At 43.0% G+C, this 20,577-nt stretch overlaps 1 protein-coding gene across 12 annotated transcripts in view; it reads left to right on the top strand.

Annotated features, from left to right (window-relative positions):
- LOC106603804 (disks large homolog 2) overlaps positions 1 to 20,577 on the top strand; it is a 319,358-nt gene that overhangs the window by 28,951 nt on the left and 269,830 nt on the right. For 11 of the 12 annotated variants that reach the window (XM_082974733.1, XM_082974735.1, XM_082974732.1 and 8 more), the window contains exon 3: positions 10,865 to 11,013. In XM_082974733.1, the coding sequence (XP_082830859.1) occupies positions 10,865 to 11,013 (149 nt within the window). Of the gene's footprint in view, positions 1 to 5,724; positions 5,845 to 10,864; positions 11,014 to 20,577 lie in introns of those variants that run through there. The other variant, XM_045717312.2, reaches the window with a different exon arrangement.

Here is a 20,577-nt window from a genome sequence, read left to right as displayed (position 1 = left end):
GGCCAGTCCTCTTCTGGCTGTGCCGGGTGGAGATTATAACAGAACATGGCCAAGATGTTCAAATGTTCATAGATGACCAGCAGGGTCAAATAATAATAATAATCACAGTGGTTGTCGAGGGTGCAACAGGTCAGCACCTCAGGAGTAAATGTCAGTTGGCTTTTCATAGTTGGTCATTCAGAGTATCTCTACCGCTCCTGCTGTCTCTAGAGAGTTGAAAACAGCAGGTCTGGTACAGGTAGCACGTCCGGTGAACAGGTCAGGGCTCCATTGCCGCAAGAAGAACAGTTGAAACTGGAGCAGCAGCACGGCCAGGTGGACTGGGGACAGTTCAACCTCAGGAGGCTGAAGAAACTTGGCTTGGCCCCTAAGACCCTCACAAACATCTACAGATGCTCTATTGAGAGCAACCTATCGGGCTGTATCACCGCCTGGTATGGCAATTGCACCGTCTGGAACTGCAGGGCTTTCCAGAGCGTGGTGCAGTCAACCCAACGCATCATCGGGGGCTGCCTGTCCTCCACATACGTTACAGCCGTATTCTAAAATTCTATAATTTTTTTCCCTCATCAATCTACACGCAATACCCCATAATGACAAAGGGAAAATACTTATTTACATAAGTATTCAGACCTTTGATATGAGACTCGAAATTGAGCTCAGGTGGATCCTGTTTACATTGATCATCTTTAAGCTGTTCCTGCAACTTGATTGGAGTCCACCTGTGGTAAATTCAAATGATTGGACATGATTTGAAAAGGCACACACCTGTCTATATACAGTTGAAGTCGGAAGTTTACATACACCTTAGCCAAATACATTTAAACTCAGTTTTTCACAATTCCTGACATTTAATCCAAGTAAAATTCCCAGTCTTAGGTCAGTTAGGATCACCACTTTATTTCAAGAATGTGAAATGTCAGAATAATAGCAGAGAGAATTATTTATTTCAACTTTTATTTCTTTCATCACATTCCCAGGGGGTCAGACGTTTACATACACTCAATTAGTATTTGGTAGCATTGCCTTTAAATTGTTTAACTTGGGTCAAACGTTTCGGGTAGCCTTCCATAAGCTTCCCACAATAAGTTGGGTGAATTTTGGCCCATTCCTCCTGACAGAGCTGGTGTAACTGAGTCAGGTTTGTAGGCCTCCTTGCTCGCACATGCTTTTTCAGTTCTGCCCACAAATTTTCTATAGGATTGAGGTCAGGGCTTTGTGATGGCCACTCCAATACCTTGATTTTGTTGTCCTGAAGCCATTTTGCCACAATTTTCGAAGTATGCTTGGGGTAATTGTCCATTTGGAAGACCCATTTGCGACCAAGCTTCAACTTCCTGACTGATGTCTTGAAATGTTGCTTCAATATATTCACATAATTTTCCCTTCCTCATGATGCCATCTATTTTGTGATGTGCACCAGTCCCTCCTGCAGCAAAGCACCCCCACAACATGATGCTGCCACCCCCGTGCTTCACGGTTGGGATGGTGTTCTTCGGCTTGCAAGCGTCCCCCTTTTTCCTCCAAACATAACAATGGTAATTATGGCCAAACAGTTCTATTTTTGTTTCATCAGACCAGAGGACATTTCTCCAAAAAGTCTTTGTCCCCATGTGCAGTTGCAAACCTTAGTCTGGCTTTTTTATGGCGGTTTTTGAGCAGTGGCTTCTTCCTTGCTAAGCGGCCTTTTTGGTTATGTCGATATAGGACTCGTTTTACTGTGGATGTAGATACTTTTGTACCTGTTTCCTCCAGCATCTTCACCGGGCCTTTTGCTGTTGCTCTGGGATTGATTTGCACTTTTCGCTCCAAAGTATGTTCATCTCTAGGAGACAGAACGCGTCTCCTTCCTGAGCGGTATGACGTCTGCATGGTCCCATGGTGTTTATACTTGCGTACATTTGTTTGTACAGATGAACGTGGTACCTTCAGGCATTTGGAAATTACTCCCAAGGATGAACCAGACTTGTGGAGGTCTACAATTTTTTTTCTGAGGTCTTGGCTGATTTCTTTTGATTTTCCCATGATGTCAAGCAAAGAGGCACTGAGTTTGAAGGTAGGCCTTGAAAAACATCCACAGATACACCTCCAATTGACTCAAATGATGTCAATTAGCCTATTAGAAGCTTCTAAAGCCATGACATAATTTTCTGAAATTTTCCAAGCTGTTTAAAGGCACAGTCAACTTAGTGTATGTAAACTTCTGACGCACTGGAATTGTGATACAGTGAATTATAAGTGAAATAATCTGGCTGTAAACAATTGTTGGAAAAATTACTTAGATGTCCTAACCGACTTGCCAAAACTATAGTTTAACAAGAAATTTGTGGAGTGGTTGAAAAATGAGTTTTAATGACTCCAACCTAAGTGTATGTAAACTTCCGACTTCAACTGTATTACCACAGTCAAAAGTTTGGACACACCTACTCATTTCAGGGTTTTTCTTTATTTTTACTATTTTCTACATTGTAGAATAATAGTGAAGAGGTCAAAACTATGAAATAACACATATGGAATCATGTAGTAACCATATTTTAGATTCTTCAAAGTAGCCACCCTTTGACTTGATGACCTCTTTGCACACTCTTGGCATTCTCTCAACCAGCTTCATGAAGTAGTCACCTGGAATGCATTTCAATTAACAGGTGTGCCTTTTTAAAGTTGAATTTGTGGAATTTCTTTCCTTCTTAATGTGTTTGAGCCAATCAGTTGTGTTGTGACAAGGTAGGGGTGGTATAGAGAAGATAGACCTATTTGGTAAAAGACTAAGTCTGTATTATGGCAAGAGCAGCTCAAATAAGCAAAGAGAAATGACAGTCCATCATTACTTTAAGACTTTAAGGTCAGTCAATCCTGAACATTTCAAGAACTTTGAACGTTTCTTCAAGTGCAGTCGCAAAAACCATCAAGCGCCTTGATGAAACAGACAGCAGTAACTATGGCAAATGTATCAGGGGTGTTGCTGCTCCTCCAGAAACCTTTGATTCTATACTGAACAAAAATATAAACACAACATGCAACAATTTCGGAGATTTGAATGAGTTACAGGTCATATAAGGAAATCAGTCAATTGAAATAAATTCATTAGGTCCTAATCTATGGATTTCACATGACTGGGCAAGGGCGCTGCCACGGGTGTGCCTGGGAGGGTATATAGGCCCACCAATTTGGGAGCCAGGCCCACCCTCTGAGGGGCCAGGCCCAGCCAATCAAAAAAAAAAAAATCCCCACAAAAGGGCTTTATTACAGACAGATATACTCCTCAGCAACCCGTCCACGTCAACTTCTTGATATGCCACAATAGCCAGGTGGATGGATTATCTTGGCAAAGGAGAAATGCTTATTAACAGGGATGTAAACAAATTTCTGCACAACATTTGAAAGAAATAAGCTTTTTGTGTGTTATGGAAAATGTCTGGGATCTTTTATTTCAGTTCATGAAACATGGGACTAACAGTTTACATGTTGCGTTCATATTGTTGTTCAGTATGTAAGGAAATAAATTCTGAAGTGCAATGCTGGTGAGATAAGAGTTGCAGGCTAATTTCTATCAGAGCAGAGAGAAAGATCATGGAAAGAAAGTTTAGCTCTGTCACAAAAAGAGCCGTGTTGAATAGACCAAACTGCAGCGGGAATATGGATGCTCATGTTTTAATTCAAAAAAGGAGTAACGCATCCACTGGAAACCAATATACACGACAGGAACAGTTTTGCAGGCACACAACACGCAGTGCAAAAACAACTACCCACGAAAACCAAACAAACACACACCTACTTATGGGACTCCCAATCAGAGGCAACTAGAAACACCTGCCTCCAATTGAGAGTCCAGCACCCAAAACTACACATAGAAAAACAAACCTAGAACCTATACCAAACTAATACACCCCACTACACCACACACAAAACCCCATAATACAAAACAAATATACCTCTGCCACGTCCTGACCAAATATAATAGAAATAATACCTAAATATTGGTCAGGACGTGACAATCTCAATCTAGTTCTGTGAGAGATACAGGCGTGCTCACACAGCCACGGCCGCTCCTTGGTCTCAAACATAGGTTACTATGTTGCGCAAACCATAAGCCCGGGCCGACCCAACCCGAAGCAACTCTTAGAATATCAGGGAGGGGGGGGGGATTAACAAACAGGCAACTCGATTTAACTTTGATCGCTTTTATTAAAATGTTTACATTGCAGAAAGTGAAATGTATTTTCATTCCACGAGAACTACTGGATCCGGCCAAATAAGTTCTGGAATGAAACAGTCCAAAATGGTGAGGTGCCCTGATCCTGTTCCCGCAGGATCCTCCTCAAATTAAACACTGGTTAGGGCTTATTGTGGTTCAGAAGGTTAAGGGTGTGTTGTTTCCATTGTTGCTCAGGGCCTTTATGGCATGATGAGATGTATTGTTCACAGACACACACACACACACACCCTTCAACACGGCTCCTTCAATGGGCCTCAGGTGTCACAGCTGACAACAACTAAGGGAGGCATCATAAGTGCTGTTGTGCAATCGGAGCTGTAAAAAATACTCCCAACAGAACAGAGTGCGGGCTGCCACACGCTAATGGAACGATTTACTAAGGAAGACGTCACCTGTCCTGTTTCTAATGTGATATTGACTTAACACACCTTGCTGAAACACAGAGAAAGAATCATTCTCCCTGTTACACACACTCTTCCCAGTGCTTGTATGTATGTGGCTGATATGTCAGCTGTCTGTGTGCTTTTTCTGTCTTTCCCCTGTCAACATTGAACCAAACCAAATCAATATATTTTGAGCAAATATAGTATGGTGGCAGAATAATAAAGAAGAAATATCGAGTAAGTTGCGTAATATTTATTTTTGGTATAGTGTAGGACTAGGGGACAATGTTGAGGGAGTTTTCACTGTAGCCTTGTTTTACAGCTTTATGTTGAGTAATCCACAAAAACTGTGGAAAAATCCACTGCGGCAGGCAGTGAAGAAAATCCCTGGGACTCGTCTTGTTTCCTAATGTAATGCAGCATAAAATACCTTCAGATCAGCATATTAGCATGTTACACTCCCCTGAAACTACAGCAAGTCTATGGATGGGTTTACGTGTGATGCCATAAGGCAGTATTTTGTAGCTATCTCAGAAAGGCTATTTAATCGCCCATGCTTTTACATTCAGTATGTTGGAAGTAATCATCAGGCATACCTTAGCATAGGCTGTGATTTGAATTTCAAGCTATTCTCCAGGAGTAGGTAATATCCTTATGGCCTAAGTGTGGGGTTGTTCTCTGTCCCCGTTTGACTGTGTGACAGCCAGGAAAGAAGTCTGCCCTGTGCGGAAGCCGGTGGCCCTCCACCCCGGCGCTACACAGCCACTTAAAGCTGTCCTCACAGGCTTATGTGTGCCCTTCATGCATGAGCCAAGTGTCTGAAATACCCCCACCTGGCTGCCATCCCTTCTATGGGTCCCCCCATACATCCCCTGCTCTCCCATGACAAAGAGTGTGACTGCCAGTGCCCGCCGGCACTTGTAGATTCAACTGTCTATGAAAAGGGGGCACCCATGTCCACACTGTGTAGAGGTGTGTGAGAGGGGTTGTGAAGGGGGATTCTGCGCAGCATGGCAGCGTTAAGCACATTATCAGACACAGGGCTGCATTAGAAATCAGCTGTCGGAGTGCGAGGGCTGCCCGGGGTGCAAGGTCATTGTCTCTATTGAAGTTGAACAGGCGGCCTGCCGGAGGAGTAGGCTTGCTGTTTTGTTGCATGGGCATCTGGTGCTCCCACAGCACACTGCTTCAAGGGACCGGCAGCGCTCGGGATGTCTATGGAGACAAGCAAAGTTTCACTGCACTGTAAGTTACCCCGTGTGCTACTTTTACTTTTTAACATTTTGTTTGTTTGAATATGGGCCACTATTATACAGGAAGTTGCATGTAGGCCTTTTAGTTAATGCAATTATTCAGCTATAAGCTATTTGGCAACTGCAGATAAGACAGTGAATGAATTTGAATGAAAGGAAACTTTGTCAAGTAGCTTGTGTTTCAAATGAGTTCCTAGTATAGAGGGTAGTTGTACATATTTATTATATAAAAATATATCTGAATTATCCATTTGCACAATTACAATGAAAAACCACTAAACAGGGAAATACAGCACACAATCTGTTATTTTTTTTATGCTTTTGGACTGCTGCAACCAAATTGCTCTGCAATGGGACAATACAGATCATCTGAATCTTATCATGTTGCCTATACAACCTGATGAAAGGTTTGACAAAATACGGTGCTGTGTAGTGTTGTTGGCTAGTAGAACATGTGCATCTCACATTGAATCTTAAGATGGCTGTGACTAAGAGAATTCTGCATTTGTTTTGTAAATTCAGGGTATCCAATCCCCATACGACACTTCACTGGCACTCAATGAGTCTAGGGGATTTGCATACATTTCGGTTCAATGAGGTGTGTTTATCTTCTTGTATTTCATACAATGCGAAAAGAGGCATTCGTGCCAATGGTTTATTACACAAATACTGTGTGTAGTGCCTTTCAAATTTGCCAACCTGTTTCTCAGCAAACATATAACACTAATTCTTAGCAGTATATGATGGACTCGCACAAACATGTGGTTTGGAGAGCAGGGACTAAACTATTGTACTCCCAACGTTTTGTCATGAATGCAAATAGCTTGTTGTCATTGACCTCCATTTAAATGTAAATTTGGGTTCTGTCTGTGGAGACGAGCCTCTGGACTGCTGCGAAAGATGACTTGTTATGGGTTCAGTTTCTTTTGTTGAACATGCAGCAGCTATTATTTTGAAAGGTCTGCCTTTGTTATTAATTAACGATTCTTCGATTGCATAACAAGTATTTGTCCACCTACATTATTACCGTATGAGCTAATCTAGCTAATCTTTTCTAAGGGATGCTCAGTGGTGTTTGGAAGTGTTTTGTGTGATGGCGTTGCTGCTTTTTAGTCCAGGACGAGGCTTTATCTGTCCCCGAAACCGGCCCAATACTACTATACAGATCACTATGATTGAATCAAATCAAATCAAATTGTATTTGTCACATGCGCCGAATACAACAGGTGTAGACCGTACCGTGAAGTGCTTACTTACAAGTCCTTAACCAACAATGCAGTTCAAGAAATGGAGTTAATAAAATATTTACTAAATAAACTAAAGTAAGCATTTTTATAAAAAGTTACACAATAAAATTACATAACAATAACGAGGCTATATACAGGGGGTACCGGTACCGAGTCAATGTGCAACATCAGTATTTTAATGATATAGTCTTTAATTATTCTTCTAGAGTCATACAATTGTCAGGATTGGTGTCAATTCCATTTCAATTCGCCCTGTTTTATAACTATTTTCAATGAGGGTGAAATGCCCAACCATTGGGTGAGTGAAGCACATCTCCAATACAATTCATTTCTGTACCATTTTCGAGGTTTGGGTCAATTACATTTAAATTCAGCCAATTCTGCAGTGGCAGGCTGCCTAGCGGTTAAGAGCGTTGGGCCAGTAACTGAAAGGTAGCTAGTTTGAATCCCAGAGCTGACAAGGTGGAAAAATATGCTGTTCTGCCCTTCTGCAAGGCCGTTAAACACCCAACAACAACTTCTCCCCGGGCGCCGATGATGTCGATTAAGGCATCCCCCCGCACCCCTCTGATTCTGAGGGGTTAGGTTAAATGTGACACATTTCGGTTGAATTCATTCAGTTGTGCAACTGACTTTCCCAGTCAGGAGGTAAACCAAAATTCTGATTTTCCTCAATGCTTCTCTATTACAAAATATTGGACTTGGAATTTCAATTGCTTCTTGAAGTACTTCTTATGAGTCATTTCCTGTCATTTCAGCAAGCCATGACACCCACCATCTCAGATTGTTCTTAAATTGTTTCTGTATTTAGAAACAGGTACGATTGGCATTCCTGAAACAATTTTTCTTTTTTATTGTATTTCATTTAGGACAAGCTAATTGATTGCACCCAAATTGTACATTTTTTAATTTATAGGATTCAGATAATATTCAATAAATATAGTACCTAATATCTGATTTAGACCAAATTTCTTCCTACCCATGCCAATCCCACCACAACAACCCAATATACAGTATCAGTTCTCTGTGTTTAACAAGTAGTATGAAGCTGCGGCTTGGAGTATTGCTTCTCCATTCTATGTAATGTATTCCCTGTGAATCTGTTGATGGTATTTCTTTCGCTGTTCAAAGAAATGTGTAATATAAGTTTCCTGCATTATTTACCACAAAGTTGTATGACAGTACCAAATAGATCTCAACATTTCCTTTGTAACTTTGGGTAGAAAACCAATAGATTTGTCTCATGATGAAAATAAATTGTGTGGTCATCCTTACAATTCAAGCCAGTCCTCCATGAAAGCAAACCAGTTTGTCCTTCTTTTATGCTTAGTCTGTGTCCAGGAAACAGCCCCTTTGTGTGTGGTTTATTTACTTCAAAAAATGTCTGCATTAGTTACTGTTAGACCATTCTTGGTGAACAAGCAAACCATGTTGGAGCTAAGTTTGGACCACCAATTTTTTTCAGTTCAGGTAACACTTGGACCGAAATATTGAGTAAGCAAAAAAAAAAGCCTGTGAAACCAGTTACTTAATAATAATTAGTTGAACTACTTGATTTTTTTTTTACAGTGCAGGCACGTGCACAGATCAGCGCTGCCAGTGCAGAGCACATGCCCATTTGCCCTTCTTTCTAGTCTCTAAAGTGCCCTTTTATTACTTAGATTTTTTTGTATACAGTTTTTGTCGTGGTTGTCCTGAACCCAGTTGTCATTAAATTTGCGTTAAATATGTGTCATTTAATAAGCCATTAAGATGTGGCCATCTATTGCTTTTAACTGAATAATCAAAGTCATAATTGCTCAACGAGTCTCTGACCGCGGTTGCGTAATGTTCTTTGGGGGGGGGGTGCAATTTTTTGGTTGTTGGAGGACCTGCCCCCCCAAAAGGTCTGTGCACGGCCCTGCTCTTAGCAGTGCTAAAGCTGTTCTATTTCAAGGATCCGCCACTCAAGTGAATCCTGCTATAACCTTCCGCCGAAGTAAGATGGCGTTGCTATTAGAGCGAAGTCTTCAGACACACACGACACACAAGACATCAACAAGACATCAACACGACACACAAGACATCAACACGACACACAAGACATCAACACGACACACAAGACATCAACAAGACATCAACACGACACACAAGACATCAACACGACACACAAGACATCAACAAGACATCAACACGACACACAAGACATCAACACGACACACAAGACACACACGTCACACAAGACATCAACCAGACACACATGACACACATGACACACAAGACATCAACCAGACACACATGATACACAAGACACACAACACTCTCTTTGGATTAAATGACACACAAGACCAGAAGGAATCACTACAATTTGTGTTGTATGTAGAAAACATGGTGTTTGCCAATCAGCGTTGAATGAGTGTTGTGTATCAAACTGAGTGAATGAGTGTTGTGTATCAAACTGAGTGAATGAGTGTTGTGTATCAAACTGAGTGAATGAGTGTTGTGTATCAAACTGAGTGAATGAGTGTTGTGTATCAAACTGAGTGAATGAGTGTTGTGTATCAAACTGAGTGAATGAGTGTTGTGTATCAAACTGTTTGTAAGATGGAATGTTGGAGTTTGAATTCTCTTCCAGTGTTGAATTCATGCAAAAAGATTAGGGTTTCAAGTGAATAGCTTTACTTTTGTTGACTGTCTTGAAGTGAATTACACCTCTTGGCTGTGGAGACCCACTTCAAGAGCAACGTTTGCCAATTGCCTACTGCATAGTTAATACATTATGCAAGAACTGGGCCATCAAGTATTTTGGGGTAACACCTAATAATAACTATCATTTAGAAACCATTTATTGATCATGTGTTAATGATTTTCTGAACATTTGTAAATTATTATAACGCTCCGGTATCCAAATAATAGCCTAATGTAACAGCATGTAAAGATTTGTTGGAATAATTTAATAAAACAATGAATTTCATAAGTACATTTTCACCATATAATTGAGGCCGAATTATAAAAAAACAGCGTTGACCAAGCTGCTTCAGTGCACACCCGACTGCTGGTGGCACAAGCTGTCCAAATGGATCTAGCTTGGACTTCTTGACAGAATATTGTTGACTGCTTCTTCAACAAGAGACATCAGCTTCTAGTCTTCACTAAGGCTAAGGACTGGGAGCAGAGTTGCAGATATATTTTCTACTTACAGCTATTTGCTCTTTGTTTGTTCATGGTTTCTTTATCCTGAGAACCTGCGTAGCACTGATACAGCCCTGTAGACTAATGTAGTTTGTACTTTATAATTCGGTTCAAATTTGCATTCAGTGACGGTGAATTCTCTATATATGCAATGCCGTGCAGATATCCAGAGCAAATGAATAACTATGAATTTGGGACAGATTTGGGACAGTCTCCAACAGAACTTTGGACTTACTCTGCCTCTTAGGAGGGTTCCCAGTTGTACCGGACAAGAGAATTTGGCCATACGTTGGTGCTGTTCTTCTGCTATAGCATCTAATGTCAGTGCCAGCAATCCAATTTCACAGATTGCCCCCTTTTATTTTGGTTGATGGCCAATGAGGCAGTAATCCTGTGTTTAATCAAAGACCCCCATTTCCATGTACATCTGAAACGCAGCATGTTGACGTAAACGGAAGTCTGCCGGCTTACACTGAAATTATATTGGAATTAGTGAAAGGCTTGTCAAGTGTCTGTTTCCATCCATATTTCCTCTCAAGGGACATTTCTAAGTATTGTAAATGATCAAATGGGAATCTGTCATTTTTTCCACAGATATCCAGGAGTTCTATGAGGTGACGCTGCTGAACACCCAAAAGAGCTGCAAGCAGAAGCTGGAGGAGGTCAACCACATGGCCGACAAGTGGGAACAGACGGGCACGGGCTCCCTCACCGCGGTGCTACAACACGCCTGCCCAACCGAGGTGAGCCTGATGGGACCTCGGAGTAGTGGGCTTAGAAATGTAATGAATCCTGCCAGTCTACCCATTACAGGATTATTCACCTGAATGTGGAGGCCGTTTCTGTAGTTCTGTGGTAGTGGTACTACTTCACCAATGAGGAAGGCAGTTGACTCTAAAAAACACAAACAAATTATAGCACGTTAAGATAACTGTTTTTTTTGTTTCACAGTTTAAGTTCAAGTTTTATTACAGTTTGTAGGTATTGAGATACATACATTGGGATTGTTCCTTGCCTAAGATCTCAAGCAATAAAACAGACAATGGAATCAATTACAGATTTGTGAAAACAAAAATACTGAATAATAATTTCCTTGTGTGTGTCACAATTTCAAAGTGGAAATTACAAACTATAGAATACTTTTTATAACTGAAATAAACAAAAATGTTGCATTTCCTGCCGTGCAGGAAAATTCTTAGCAACAAAAGAGTGATCACATGAAGATCCTACATCTGTACTTTGTGTCACCTAATGAATTATTATTATATTCTCTGACTACATCTATTGGCTATTGGTATGACATCAAATTTGGTCAGGTTCAATTAATATATGTGTGTCTTTCTATAAAAGAGGGTACCAGTGAGCATTTCTTGCAGTCTGTTTGGAGCTCTTACAAAGTCATTAATAATAATTTGACTTTTTTATTCTTCATGTGAATAAATTATGATATAAAGGGGGAAGGTAAATACATTCAATATAATTCAAAAGTTTAATCAAAACCTATGTTTAAAAATGTATGATACTGTTGTTTGTAGTTATATCATATACTCAGCATTTAACAATTGAATTACACATTGACCTTGATCACGTGAAGTTCCTGGATATTGCTGTCTGTCTCTTTTTTGGTATGGAGATCTCGGAAGTGTATTGTAACCTCGTAGCATTTCGTATCTCCCTATGTTACGGTGTGTAAACAGTTTTCATGTGCACACATATCCAAAATAATGTATGTGATTGAAAAATCCAATGCTTCAAACAGAAATAGTAACTTTAATATTGTCATGCCTGCTCCTGCTCTCCCTCTCTGGCGCTCGAGAGCACACCTGTCACCATTATTATGAGCGTCACCGCTCATTGGGCTCACCTGCACTCCTTCACGTTTTGATTGCCTTCTCTATATCTGTCTGTTTCCTCGGTTTCATCGCCGTGTCAGCATCATATCCGTTTCCCCTGTCCAGACGCTGTCCGTATTCTGTTCCTGTCCGTGGTTATTAAATGTTCACTCCCTGTACCTGCTTCTCGTCTCCAGCGTCCATCCTTACAAATATGATTAATAAAACTAAAATCAATACTGTCATTAACGGGGTTCTTCAAAAATATAAAAGTAGTTTGATGCGCATTTGATGTCTAGCTGTTTAGTTACGTTGGGACATTATCGCGCCACATCAGTTGATTCAGGAAAGGATTTTCTGAATGACAGTCATGTGATAAAGAGCTTGTGTGATACTGCATGCGATTTAACAACAGCCAAAGTGTGGGAATAATGTTGATCTCGAGGAATGACAGACAGTTTTGGTGTCTGTTGTTACGGCGGTCAAGATAATTAGCCTACTTCATGGACAACATTAAATCAAGATTCCTGAGGTAAGATTATGGTCCATGTACATTTTGATAATTTGTTTTCATCGTTAAAATGGATCAATCGGAAATGTGAAAACGGCTTGTTTATACATTTTTGAAGAGAAATCTTTTTTTTTTGTGCATGTTGATGTTCAAATGTGTGTAGGGTTTAATGTGGAATGCCTGCTCAAGTGCGCAGCCAACACTTCCTGTCCTTTAGTAGGAGGTCACCCTTCTAACTCCATTCTATTAATCTATGGTCTATTAATTCATTGATTAATAGCTGCTCATACCATGCCACAGTGCCAGTATAAGGTAAGATTTCTCCATTTCTGCATATGATTTAGTGTGTATTGACTTATTAATGAACTGCTGTTACTGTAAATGGTTAGCTGATTGATACAGTGCTTTCGGAAAGTATTCAGACTCCTTGACTTTTTCCACATTTTGTTATGTTACAGCCTTATTCTAAAATAGATTAAATCATTTCCCCCCCTCGATCTACACACAATACCCCATAATACAAACCAAAAACAGTTTTTTTAAATACATTTTTGCAAATGTATTAACAATAAAAATGGATATTACATTTACATAAGTATTCAGACCCTTTACTCAGTACTTTGTTGAAGCACCTTTGGCAGCGATTACAGCCTTGAGTCTTCTTGGGTATGACGCTACAAGCTTGGCACACCTGTATTTGGGGAGTTTCTCCCATTCTTCTCTGCAGATCCTCTCAAGCTCTGTCAGGTTGGATGGAGAGCATTACTGCACAGCTATTTTCAGGTCTCTCCAGAAATGTTTGATCGGGTTCAAGTCCGGGCTCTGGCTGGGCCATTAAAGGACATTCGGACACTTGTCCCAAAGCCACACCTGCGTTGTCTTGGCTGTGCATTTAGGGTTGTTGTCCTGTTGGAAGGTGAACATTCGTCCCAGTTTGAGGTTCTGAGCGCTCTGGAGCAGGTTTTCATCAAGGGTCTCTGTACTTTGCTCCGTTCATCTTTCCCTCGATCCTGACTCCCAGTCCTTGCTGTTGAGAAACATCCCCCACAGCATGATATTGCCACCACCATGCTTCACTGTAGGGATGGTGCCAGGTTTCCTCCAGACATGATGCTTGGCATTCAGTCCAAATAGTTTCATCAGACCAGAGAATCTTGTTTCTCATGGTCTGAGAGTTTTCAACTGCCTTTTGGTAAACTCCAAGCGGGCTGTCATGTGCCTTTTACTGAGGAGTGGCTTCCGTCTGGCCACTCTACCATAAAGGCCTGATTGGTGGAGTGCTGTAGAGATGGTTGTCTTTCTGGAAGTTTCTCCCATCTCCACAGAGGAACTCTGGAGCTCTGTCAGAGTGACCATCGGATTCTTGGTCACCTCCCTGACCAAGGCCCTTCTCCCCCGATTGCTCAGTTTGGCAGTGTGGCCAGCTCTAGGAAGTCTTGGTAGTTCCAAATTTATTCCATTTAAGAATGATGGACGCCACTGTGTTCTTGGGGACCTTCAATGCTCCACAAATGTTTTGGTAACCTTCCCCAGATCTGTGCCTCGACACAATCCTGTCTCTGAGCTCTACGGACAATTCCTTCGACCTCATGGCTTGGTTTTTGTTCTGACATGCACTGTCAACTGTGGGACTTTATATAGACAGGTGTGCGCTTTTCCAAGTAATGTCCAATCAATTGAATTTACCACAAGTGGACTCCAATCAAGTTGTAGAAACATCTCAATGATGATCAATGGAAACAGGATGCACCTGAGCTCAATTTCGAGTCTCATAGTTGTATCGGCGTGCCTGAATACTTATTGTAAATAAGGTATTTCATTTTTTTATTTTTAATAACTTATTTTTAATAACTTAACCTGTTTTCAGTTTGTCGTTATGGAGTATTTGTCACACCCTGATCAGTTTCACCTGTCCTCGTTATTGTCTCCACCCCCTCCAGTTGTCGCTTGTTTTCCCCAGTGTATTTGTCACTGTTTCCTGTCTCTCTGTGCCAGTTCGTCTTGTATGTTTAGTCAAGTCAACCTGTATTTCCCATACTCCATTTTCTATTCTCTTTTTTGATAGTCCTCCCGGTTTTGACCCCTGCCTTACTCTGGACTTCTTTCCTGCCTGCCTGATCATCCTGCCTGGCCTGACCTTGATTCTGCCTGCCCTTCGGTACCTTTTTGGATTCTGAACTGGTTTTGATCCTTTTGCCTGTCCACGACCATTCTCTTGCCTTCCCCTATTGGATTAATAAATATTGTAAGACTCCAACCATCTGCCTCCTGTGTCTGAATCTGGGTCTCGCCTTATATCATAATAGTATTGTGTATAGATTGATGAGGGAAAAAATGGATTGATTCCATTTTAGAATAAGGCTGTAATGTAACAAAATGTGGAAAAGGGGAAGGGGTCTGTATACTTTCCGAATGCACTGTATATTCTAGCTACCTAGCTAACCATTGGTTATCTTAATAAACAACAGTATCTATTGCTAGACTTGAGATATGCCCCTAGCTATAGTTAGTCAGTGGTTGCACATCTAACTAGCTCGAATGAAGCAAAGGTGAGAATAGTATAAATGTAAATATATTCTTTCACTGTTTACGGCAGGTCTCCAGCTTCTCAGACCAGTCTGATTAGCCTGATAGAGTGCCGTGGGTGTGGAACTTACACCTGTGCAAATCTGTGTGTGTATATCAATGGAATTAAACATCCAACCAATGCCTCAAGTGTCGTGCTGTAGGTCCACCACACACCTGAAGGGTTGTGGGGTACCATGGAGAAACAACCCCTAACCCCTCCCCCTAGACACTGAGAGCATTGGACAGATTTGGACAGGTGTAGAGCAATACCGCCAAAATTCCACTAAGCCTATCAGAGGGTGAGGTGGAGCTCTCACCATGTCACCACGCATCAATCCCTCTCAGAGCTCCACAAGTGTCTAGACTCTGGGTAGTAGGGGCTAGGGATTGTTTCTGGACAGGCCATGGGTATTATGGTAGCTCAGCCAATCAGTCTGGCCCTGTAAAAACATGTTCATAGCTGTCAAATACTTACTTCCTCTGTCTCAATTGCATTTCTTTGATTTGTTGTCTCCTTCTCAAAACCCATTGGATGAGATGGTCAGAAGGAGAGAGGACGTGAAGAGTGAAGGAAATGCCATTGAGATTCTCCCCTTGTGTCCTCCATTCCTCACCTCCCTCTCAAAGCACATTGGGGGAAGGTTCCTCCCCTCGGGCTCCAATGGAGTTACAATGAGAGGCAAGGAGTGGAGGAAACAAGGACAGAGGAAGCAAGAATGTGATGTCTAGTTTGCACACACACACACACACACACACACACACACACACACACACACACACACACACACACACACACACACACACACACACACACACACACACACACACACTGTTTTAAGAGTTTACTGATTATAATATATTATTGTTATTATTATTATCAAACCATTTAGGAATTTTGACCCTGATGTCACAAGTTGGTCCCTTTATTTATAGAAAGACCCATATGCTGTTTTATCTTGCCAGCCATTGGTAGATGTTAGCTTTCAACGGTCATCGTTAAAAAGAATAGGCCTCCAATGTGAGATGAGAACTGATAATTGGTCCCTAGATCCCTGGAATTGGGAGCCCTGAGCAGATCGCCAGCTCCACACACCCATCCCTTCTTTAGCAGTTGTCCCCATTACACAGAACGACTCTGCTGACAAACACAGGCTCTGGTTCTACTGCTTTTTGAAGCTGTTCCCAACACGGAAATAACAGGAGCTGTGTCTGCAACACTGTGCTGGACTGTGTAGCTCTAGCTAATTGGCCTTTGAGAGAGAGCCTGCTAGTGTTGGAAGAGCTCCAAGAACTTGGCTATGATGTATGTACGCAGGCCTGGCCTGTGACATTGTAATTAAAAGGAATGAATGGAGAGAGCTGAAAGTGTGAGGGTTATAAATGCTTGCCCTTTGACGAAAGCAACTTTCCACAATGAAGCTGAGACATCTATTAATAAGTCCTCGAAGTGGAGCTAGAGTAAATCATTTATAGATTATTCTAGATTTTATTCAGCATTCTTTTACTTGTTGGAACTTGTTGAGTCCTTGATTAGTTTTGAATGCCGATTCGCACCCTGATGTTCTTGACCATAGAAATAGAATGAATAGAATGGGCTTGGAAGCGCTAACCCTGGCAATTTGACTGATAAACTCATGGGTACATTCGCAATGTCTACCTTGTATTGTGATGCAATAATTCCCATGGTATTTTGGAATGTTCTATCAACTGATGCTGGATTGCCATGGTAATGTAGAATGTTCATTTAAATGATGTGGCTATTTGTAATGTCAGTTGAGTTGACTTTACAAATCACAGCACATATTTACATTTACATTTACATTGAAGTCATTTAGCAGACGCTCTTATCCAGAGCGACTTACAAAATGGTGCATTCACCTTATGATATCCAGTGGAACAACCACTTTACAATAGTGCATCTAAATCTTTTAAGGGGGGGGGGGGGTTAGAAGGATTACTTTATCCTATCCTAGGTATTCCTTAAAGAGGTGGGGTTTCAGGTGTCTCCGGAAGGTGGTGATTGACTCCGCTGCCCTGGCGTCGTGAGGGAGCTTGTTCCACCATTGGGGTGCCAGAGCAGCGAACAGTTTTGACTGGGCTGAGCGGGAACTGTGCTTCCTCAGAGGTAGGGGGGCCAGCAGGCCAGTGGTGGATGAACGCAGTGCCCTTGTTTGGGTGTAGGGCCTGATCAGAGCCTGAAGGTATGGAGGTGCCGTTCCCTTCACAGCTCCGTAGGCAATCACCATGGTCTTGTAGCGGATGCGAGCTTCAACTGGAAGCCAGTGGAGAGAGCGGAGGAGCGGGGTGACGTGAGAGAACTTGGGAAGGTTGAACACCAGACGGGCTGCGGCGTTCTGGATGAGTTGTAGGGGTTTAATGGCACAGGCAGGGAGCCCAGCCAACAGCGAGTTGCAGTAATCCAGACGGGAGATGACAAGTGCCTGGATTAGGACCTGCGCCGCTTCCTGTGTGAGGCAGGGTCGTACTCTGCGAATGTTGTAGAGCATGAACCTACAGGATCGGGTCACCGCCTTGATGTTAGTGGAGAACGACAGGGTGTTGTCCAGGATCACGCCAAGGTTCTTAGCACTCTGGGAGGAGGACACAAGGGAGTTGTCAACCGTGATGGCGAGATCATGGAACGGGCAGTCCTTCCCCGCGAGGAAGAGCAGCTCCGTCTTGCCGAGGTTCAGCTTGAGCTGGTGATCCGTCATCCACACTGATATGTCTGACAGACATGCAGAGATGCGATTCGCCGCCTGGTTATCAGAAGGGGGAAAGGAGAAGATTAATTGTGTGTCGTCTGCATAGCAATGATAGGAGAGACCATGTGAGGATATGACAGAGCCAAGTGACTTGGTGTATAGCGAGAATAGGAGAGGGCCTAGAACAGAGCCCTGGGGGACACCAGTGGTGAGAGCGCATGGTGCGGAGACAGATTCTCGCCACGCCACCTGGTAGGAGCGACCTGTCAGGTAGGACGCAATCCAAGCGTGGGCCGCGCCGGAGATGCCCAACTCGGAGAGGGTGGAGAGGAGGATCTGATGGTTCACAGTATCAAAGGCAGCAGATAGGTCTAGAAGGATGAGAGCAGAGGAGAGAGAGTTAGCTTTAGCAGTGCGGAGAGCCTCCGTGACACAGAAGAGCAGTCTCAGTTGAATGCCCAGTCTTGAAACCTGACTGATTAGGATCAAGAAGGTCATTCTGAGAGAGATAGCAGGAGAGCTGGCCAAGGACGGCACGTTCAAGAGTTTTGGAGAGAAAAGAAAGAAGGGATACTGGTCTGTAGTTGTTGACATCGGAGGGATCGAGTGTAGGTTTTTTCAGAAGGGGTGCAACTCTCGCTCTCTTGAAGACGGAAGGGACGTAGCCAGCGGTCAAGGATGAGTTGATGAGCGAGGTGAGGAAGGGGAGAAGGTCTCCGGAAATGGTCTGGAGAAGAGAGGAGGGGATAGGGTCAAGTGGGCAGGTTGTTGGGCGACCGGCCGTCACAAGACGCGAGATTTCATCTGGAGAGAGAGGGGAGAAAGAGGTCAAAGCACAGGGTAGGGCAGTGTGAGCAAGACCAGCGGTGTCGTTTGACTTAGCAAACGAGGATCGGATATCGTCAACCTTCTTTTCAAAATGGTTGACGAAGTCATCCGCAGAGAGGGAGGAGGGGGGGGGGAGGGGGAGGAGGATTCAGGAGGGAGGAGAAGGTAGCAAAGAGCTTCCTAGGGTTACAGGCAGATGCTTGGAATTTAGAGTGGTAGAAAGTGGCTTTAGCAGCAGAGACAGAAGAGGAGAATGTAGAGAGGAGTGAGTGAAAGGATGCCAGGTCCGCAGGGAGGCGAGTTTTCCTCCATTTCCGCTCGGCTGCCCGGAGCCTTGTTCTGTGAGCTCGTAGTGAGTCGTCGAGCCACGGAGCAGGAGGGGAGGACCGAGCCGGCCTGGAGGATAGGGGACAGAGAAAATCAAAGGATGCAGAAAGGGAGGAGAGGAGGGTTGAGGAGGCAGAATCAGGAGATAGGTTGGAGAAGGTTTGAGCAGAGGGAAGAGATGATAGGATGGAAGAGGAGAGAGTAGCGGGAGAGAGAGAGCGAAGGTTGGGACGGCGCAATACCATCCGAGTAGGGGCAGAGTGAGAAGTGTTGGATGAGAGCAAGAGGGAAAAGGATACAAGGTAGTGGTCGGAGATTTGGAGGGGAGTTGCAATGAGATTAGTGGAAGAACAGCATCTAGTAAAGATGAGGTCAAGCGTATTGCCTGCGTTGTGAGTAGGGGGGGAAGGTGAGAGGGTGAGGTCAAAAGAGGAGAGGAGTGGAAAGAAGGAGGCAGAGAGGAATGAGTCAAAGGTAGACGTGGGGAGGTTAAAGACACCCATAACTGTGAGAGGTGAGCCATCCTCAGGAAAGGAACTTATCAAGGCGTCAAGCTCATTGATGAACTCTCCAAGGGAACCTGGAGGGCAATAAATGATAAGGATGTTAAGCTTGAAAGGGCTGGTAACTGTGACAGCATGGAATTCAAATGAGGAGATAGACAGATGGGTCAGGGGAGAAAGAGAGAATGTCCACTTGGGAGAGATGAGGATTCCAGTGCCACCACCCCGCTGGCTCGATGCTCTAGGGGTATGCGAGAACACGTGGGCAGACGAAGAGAGAGCAGTAGGAGTAGCAGTGTTATCTGTGGTAATCCATGTTTCCGTCAGCGCCAGGAAGTCTAGGGACTGGGGGGTAGCATAGGCTGAGATGAACTCAGCCTTGTTGGCTGCAGACCGGCAGTTCCAGAGGCTGCCGGAGACCTGGAACTTCACGTGGGTCGTGCGCGCTGGGACCACCAGGTTAGAGTGGCAGCGGCCACGCGGTGTGAAGCGTTTGTATGGCCTGTGCAGAGAGGAGAGAACAGGGATAGACAGACACATAGTTGACAAGCTACAGAAGTGTTGTTTCTTGTATTATTGTCTCCTGTGTCTTTAGAGAACTGTTTCACTTTGATATCCTTTTTCTTCTGTCCTGATTTTCTCTTTCTTTTCTTCTGTTAACTAGATATTCTTTGTTGTTCTTCGTTAGCTAGCTAGCTTCTTCCAAAAGAGTCCCTAGCAACTGCTTAGCAACTGGTAAACAATTCAGCTTGCTAAGATAACTACAATTTTATGAAAAATAGTTATTTTTCAAAAGCCTATCTTCTTTGTTTGTTGCTTGTTTTTTCTCCTATTCAGTCTTGCAGTTTTCTTTTGCTTTTTTCCGATGTACTTCACTCTAAAAACCATGTAAATTTCAATATTTGTAGGAGCTCATTTTTCAGCTGCTGCTGCTCAAATTGGAGTTCCGGAACTAGGATTGAAGGATATTGAAGGGTACACTTCCTGCTTTTACTTCCTGGCATCATGGGTACCATCAATTTCTGCCAGTCCA

Source organism: Salmo salar, chromosome 04, assembly GCF_965601325.2.
Source record: "Salmo salar chromosome 04, fSalSal1, whole genome shotgun sequence".
Taxonomy (NCBI): Eukaryota; Metazoa; Chordata; class Actinopteri; order Salmoniformes; family Salmonidae; genus Salmo; species Salmo salar.
The sequence above is the reverse complement of the archived record's forward strand: the minus strand, read 5'-3'. Positions and strand labels throughout refer to the sequence as shown.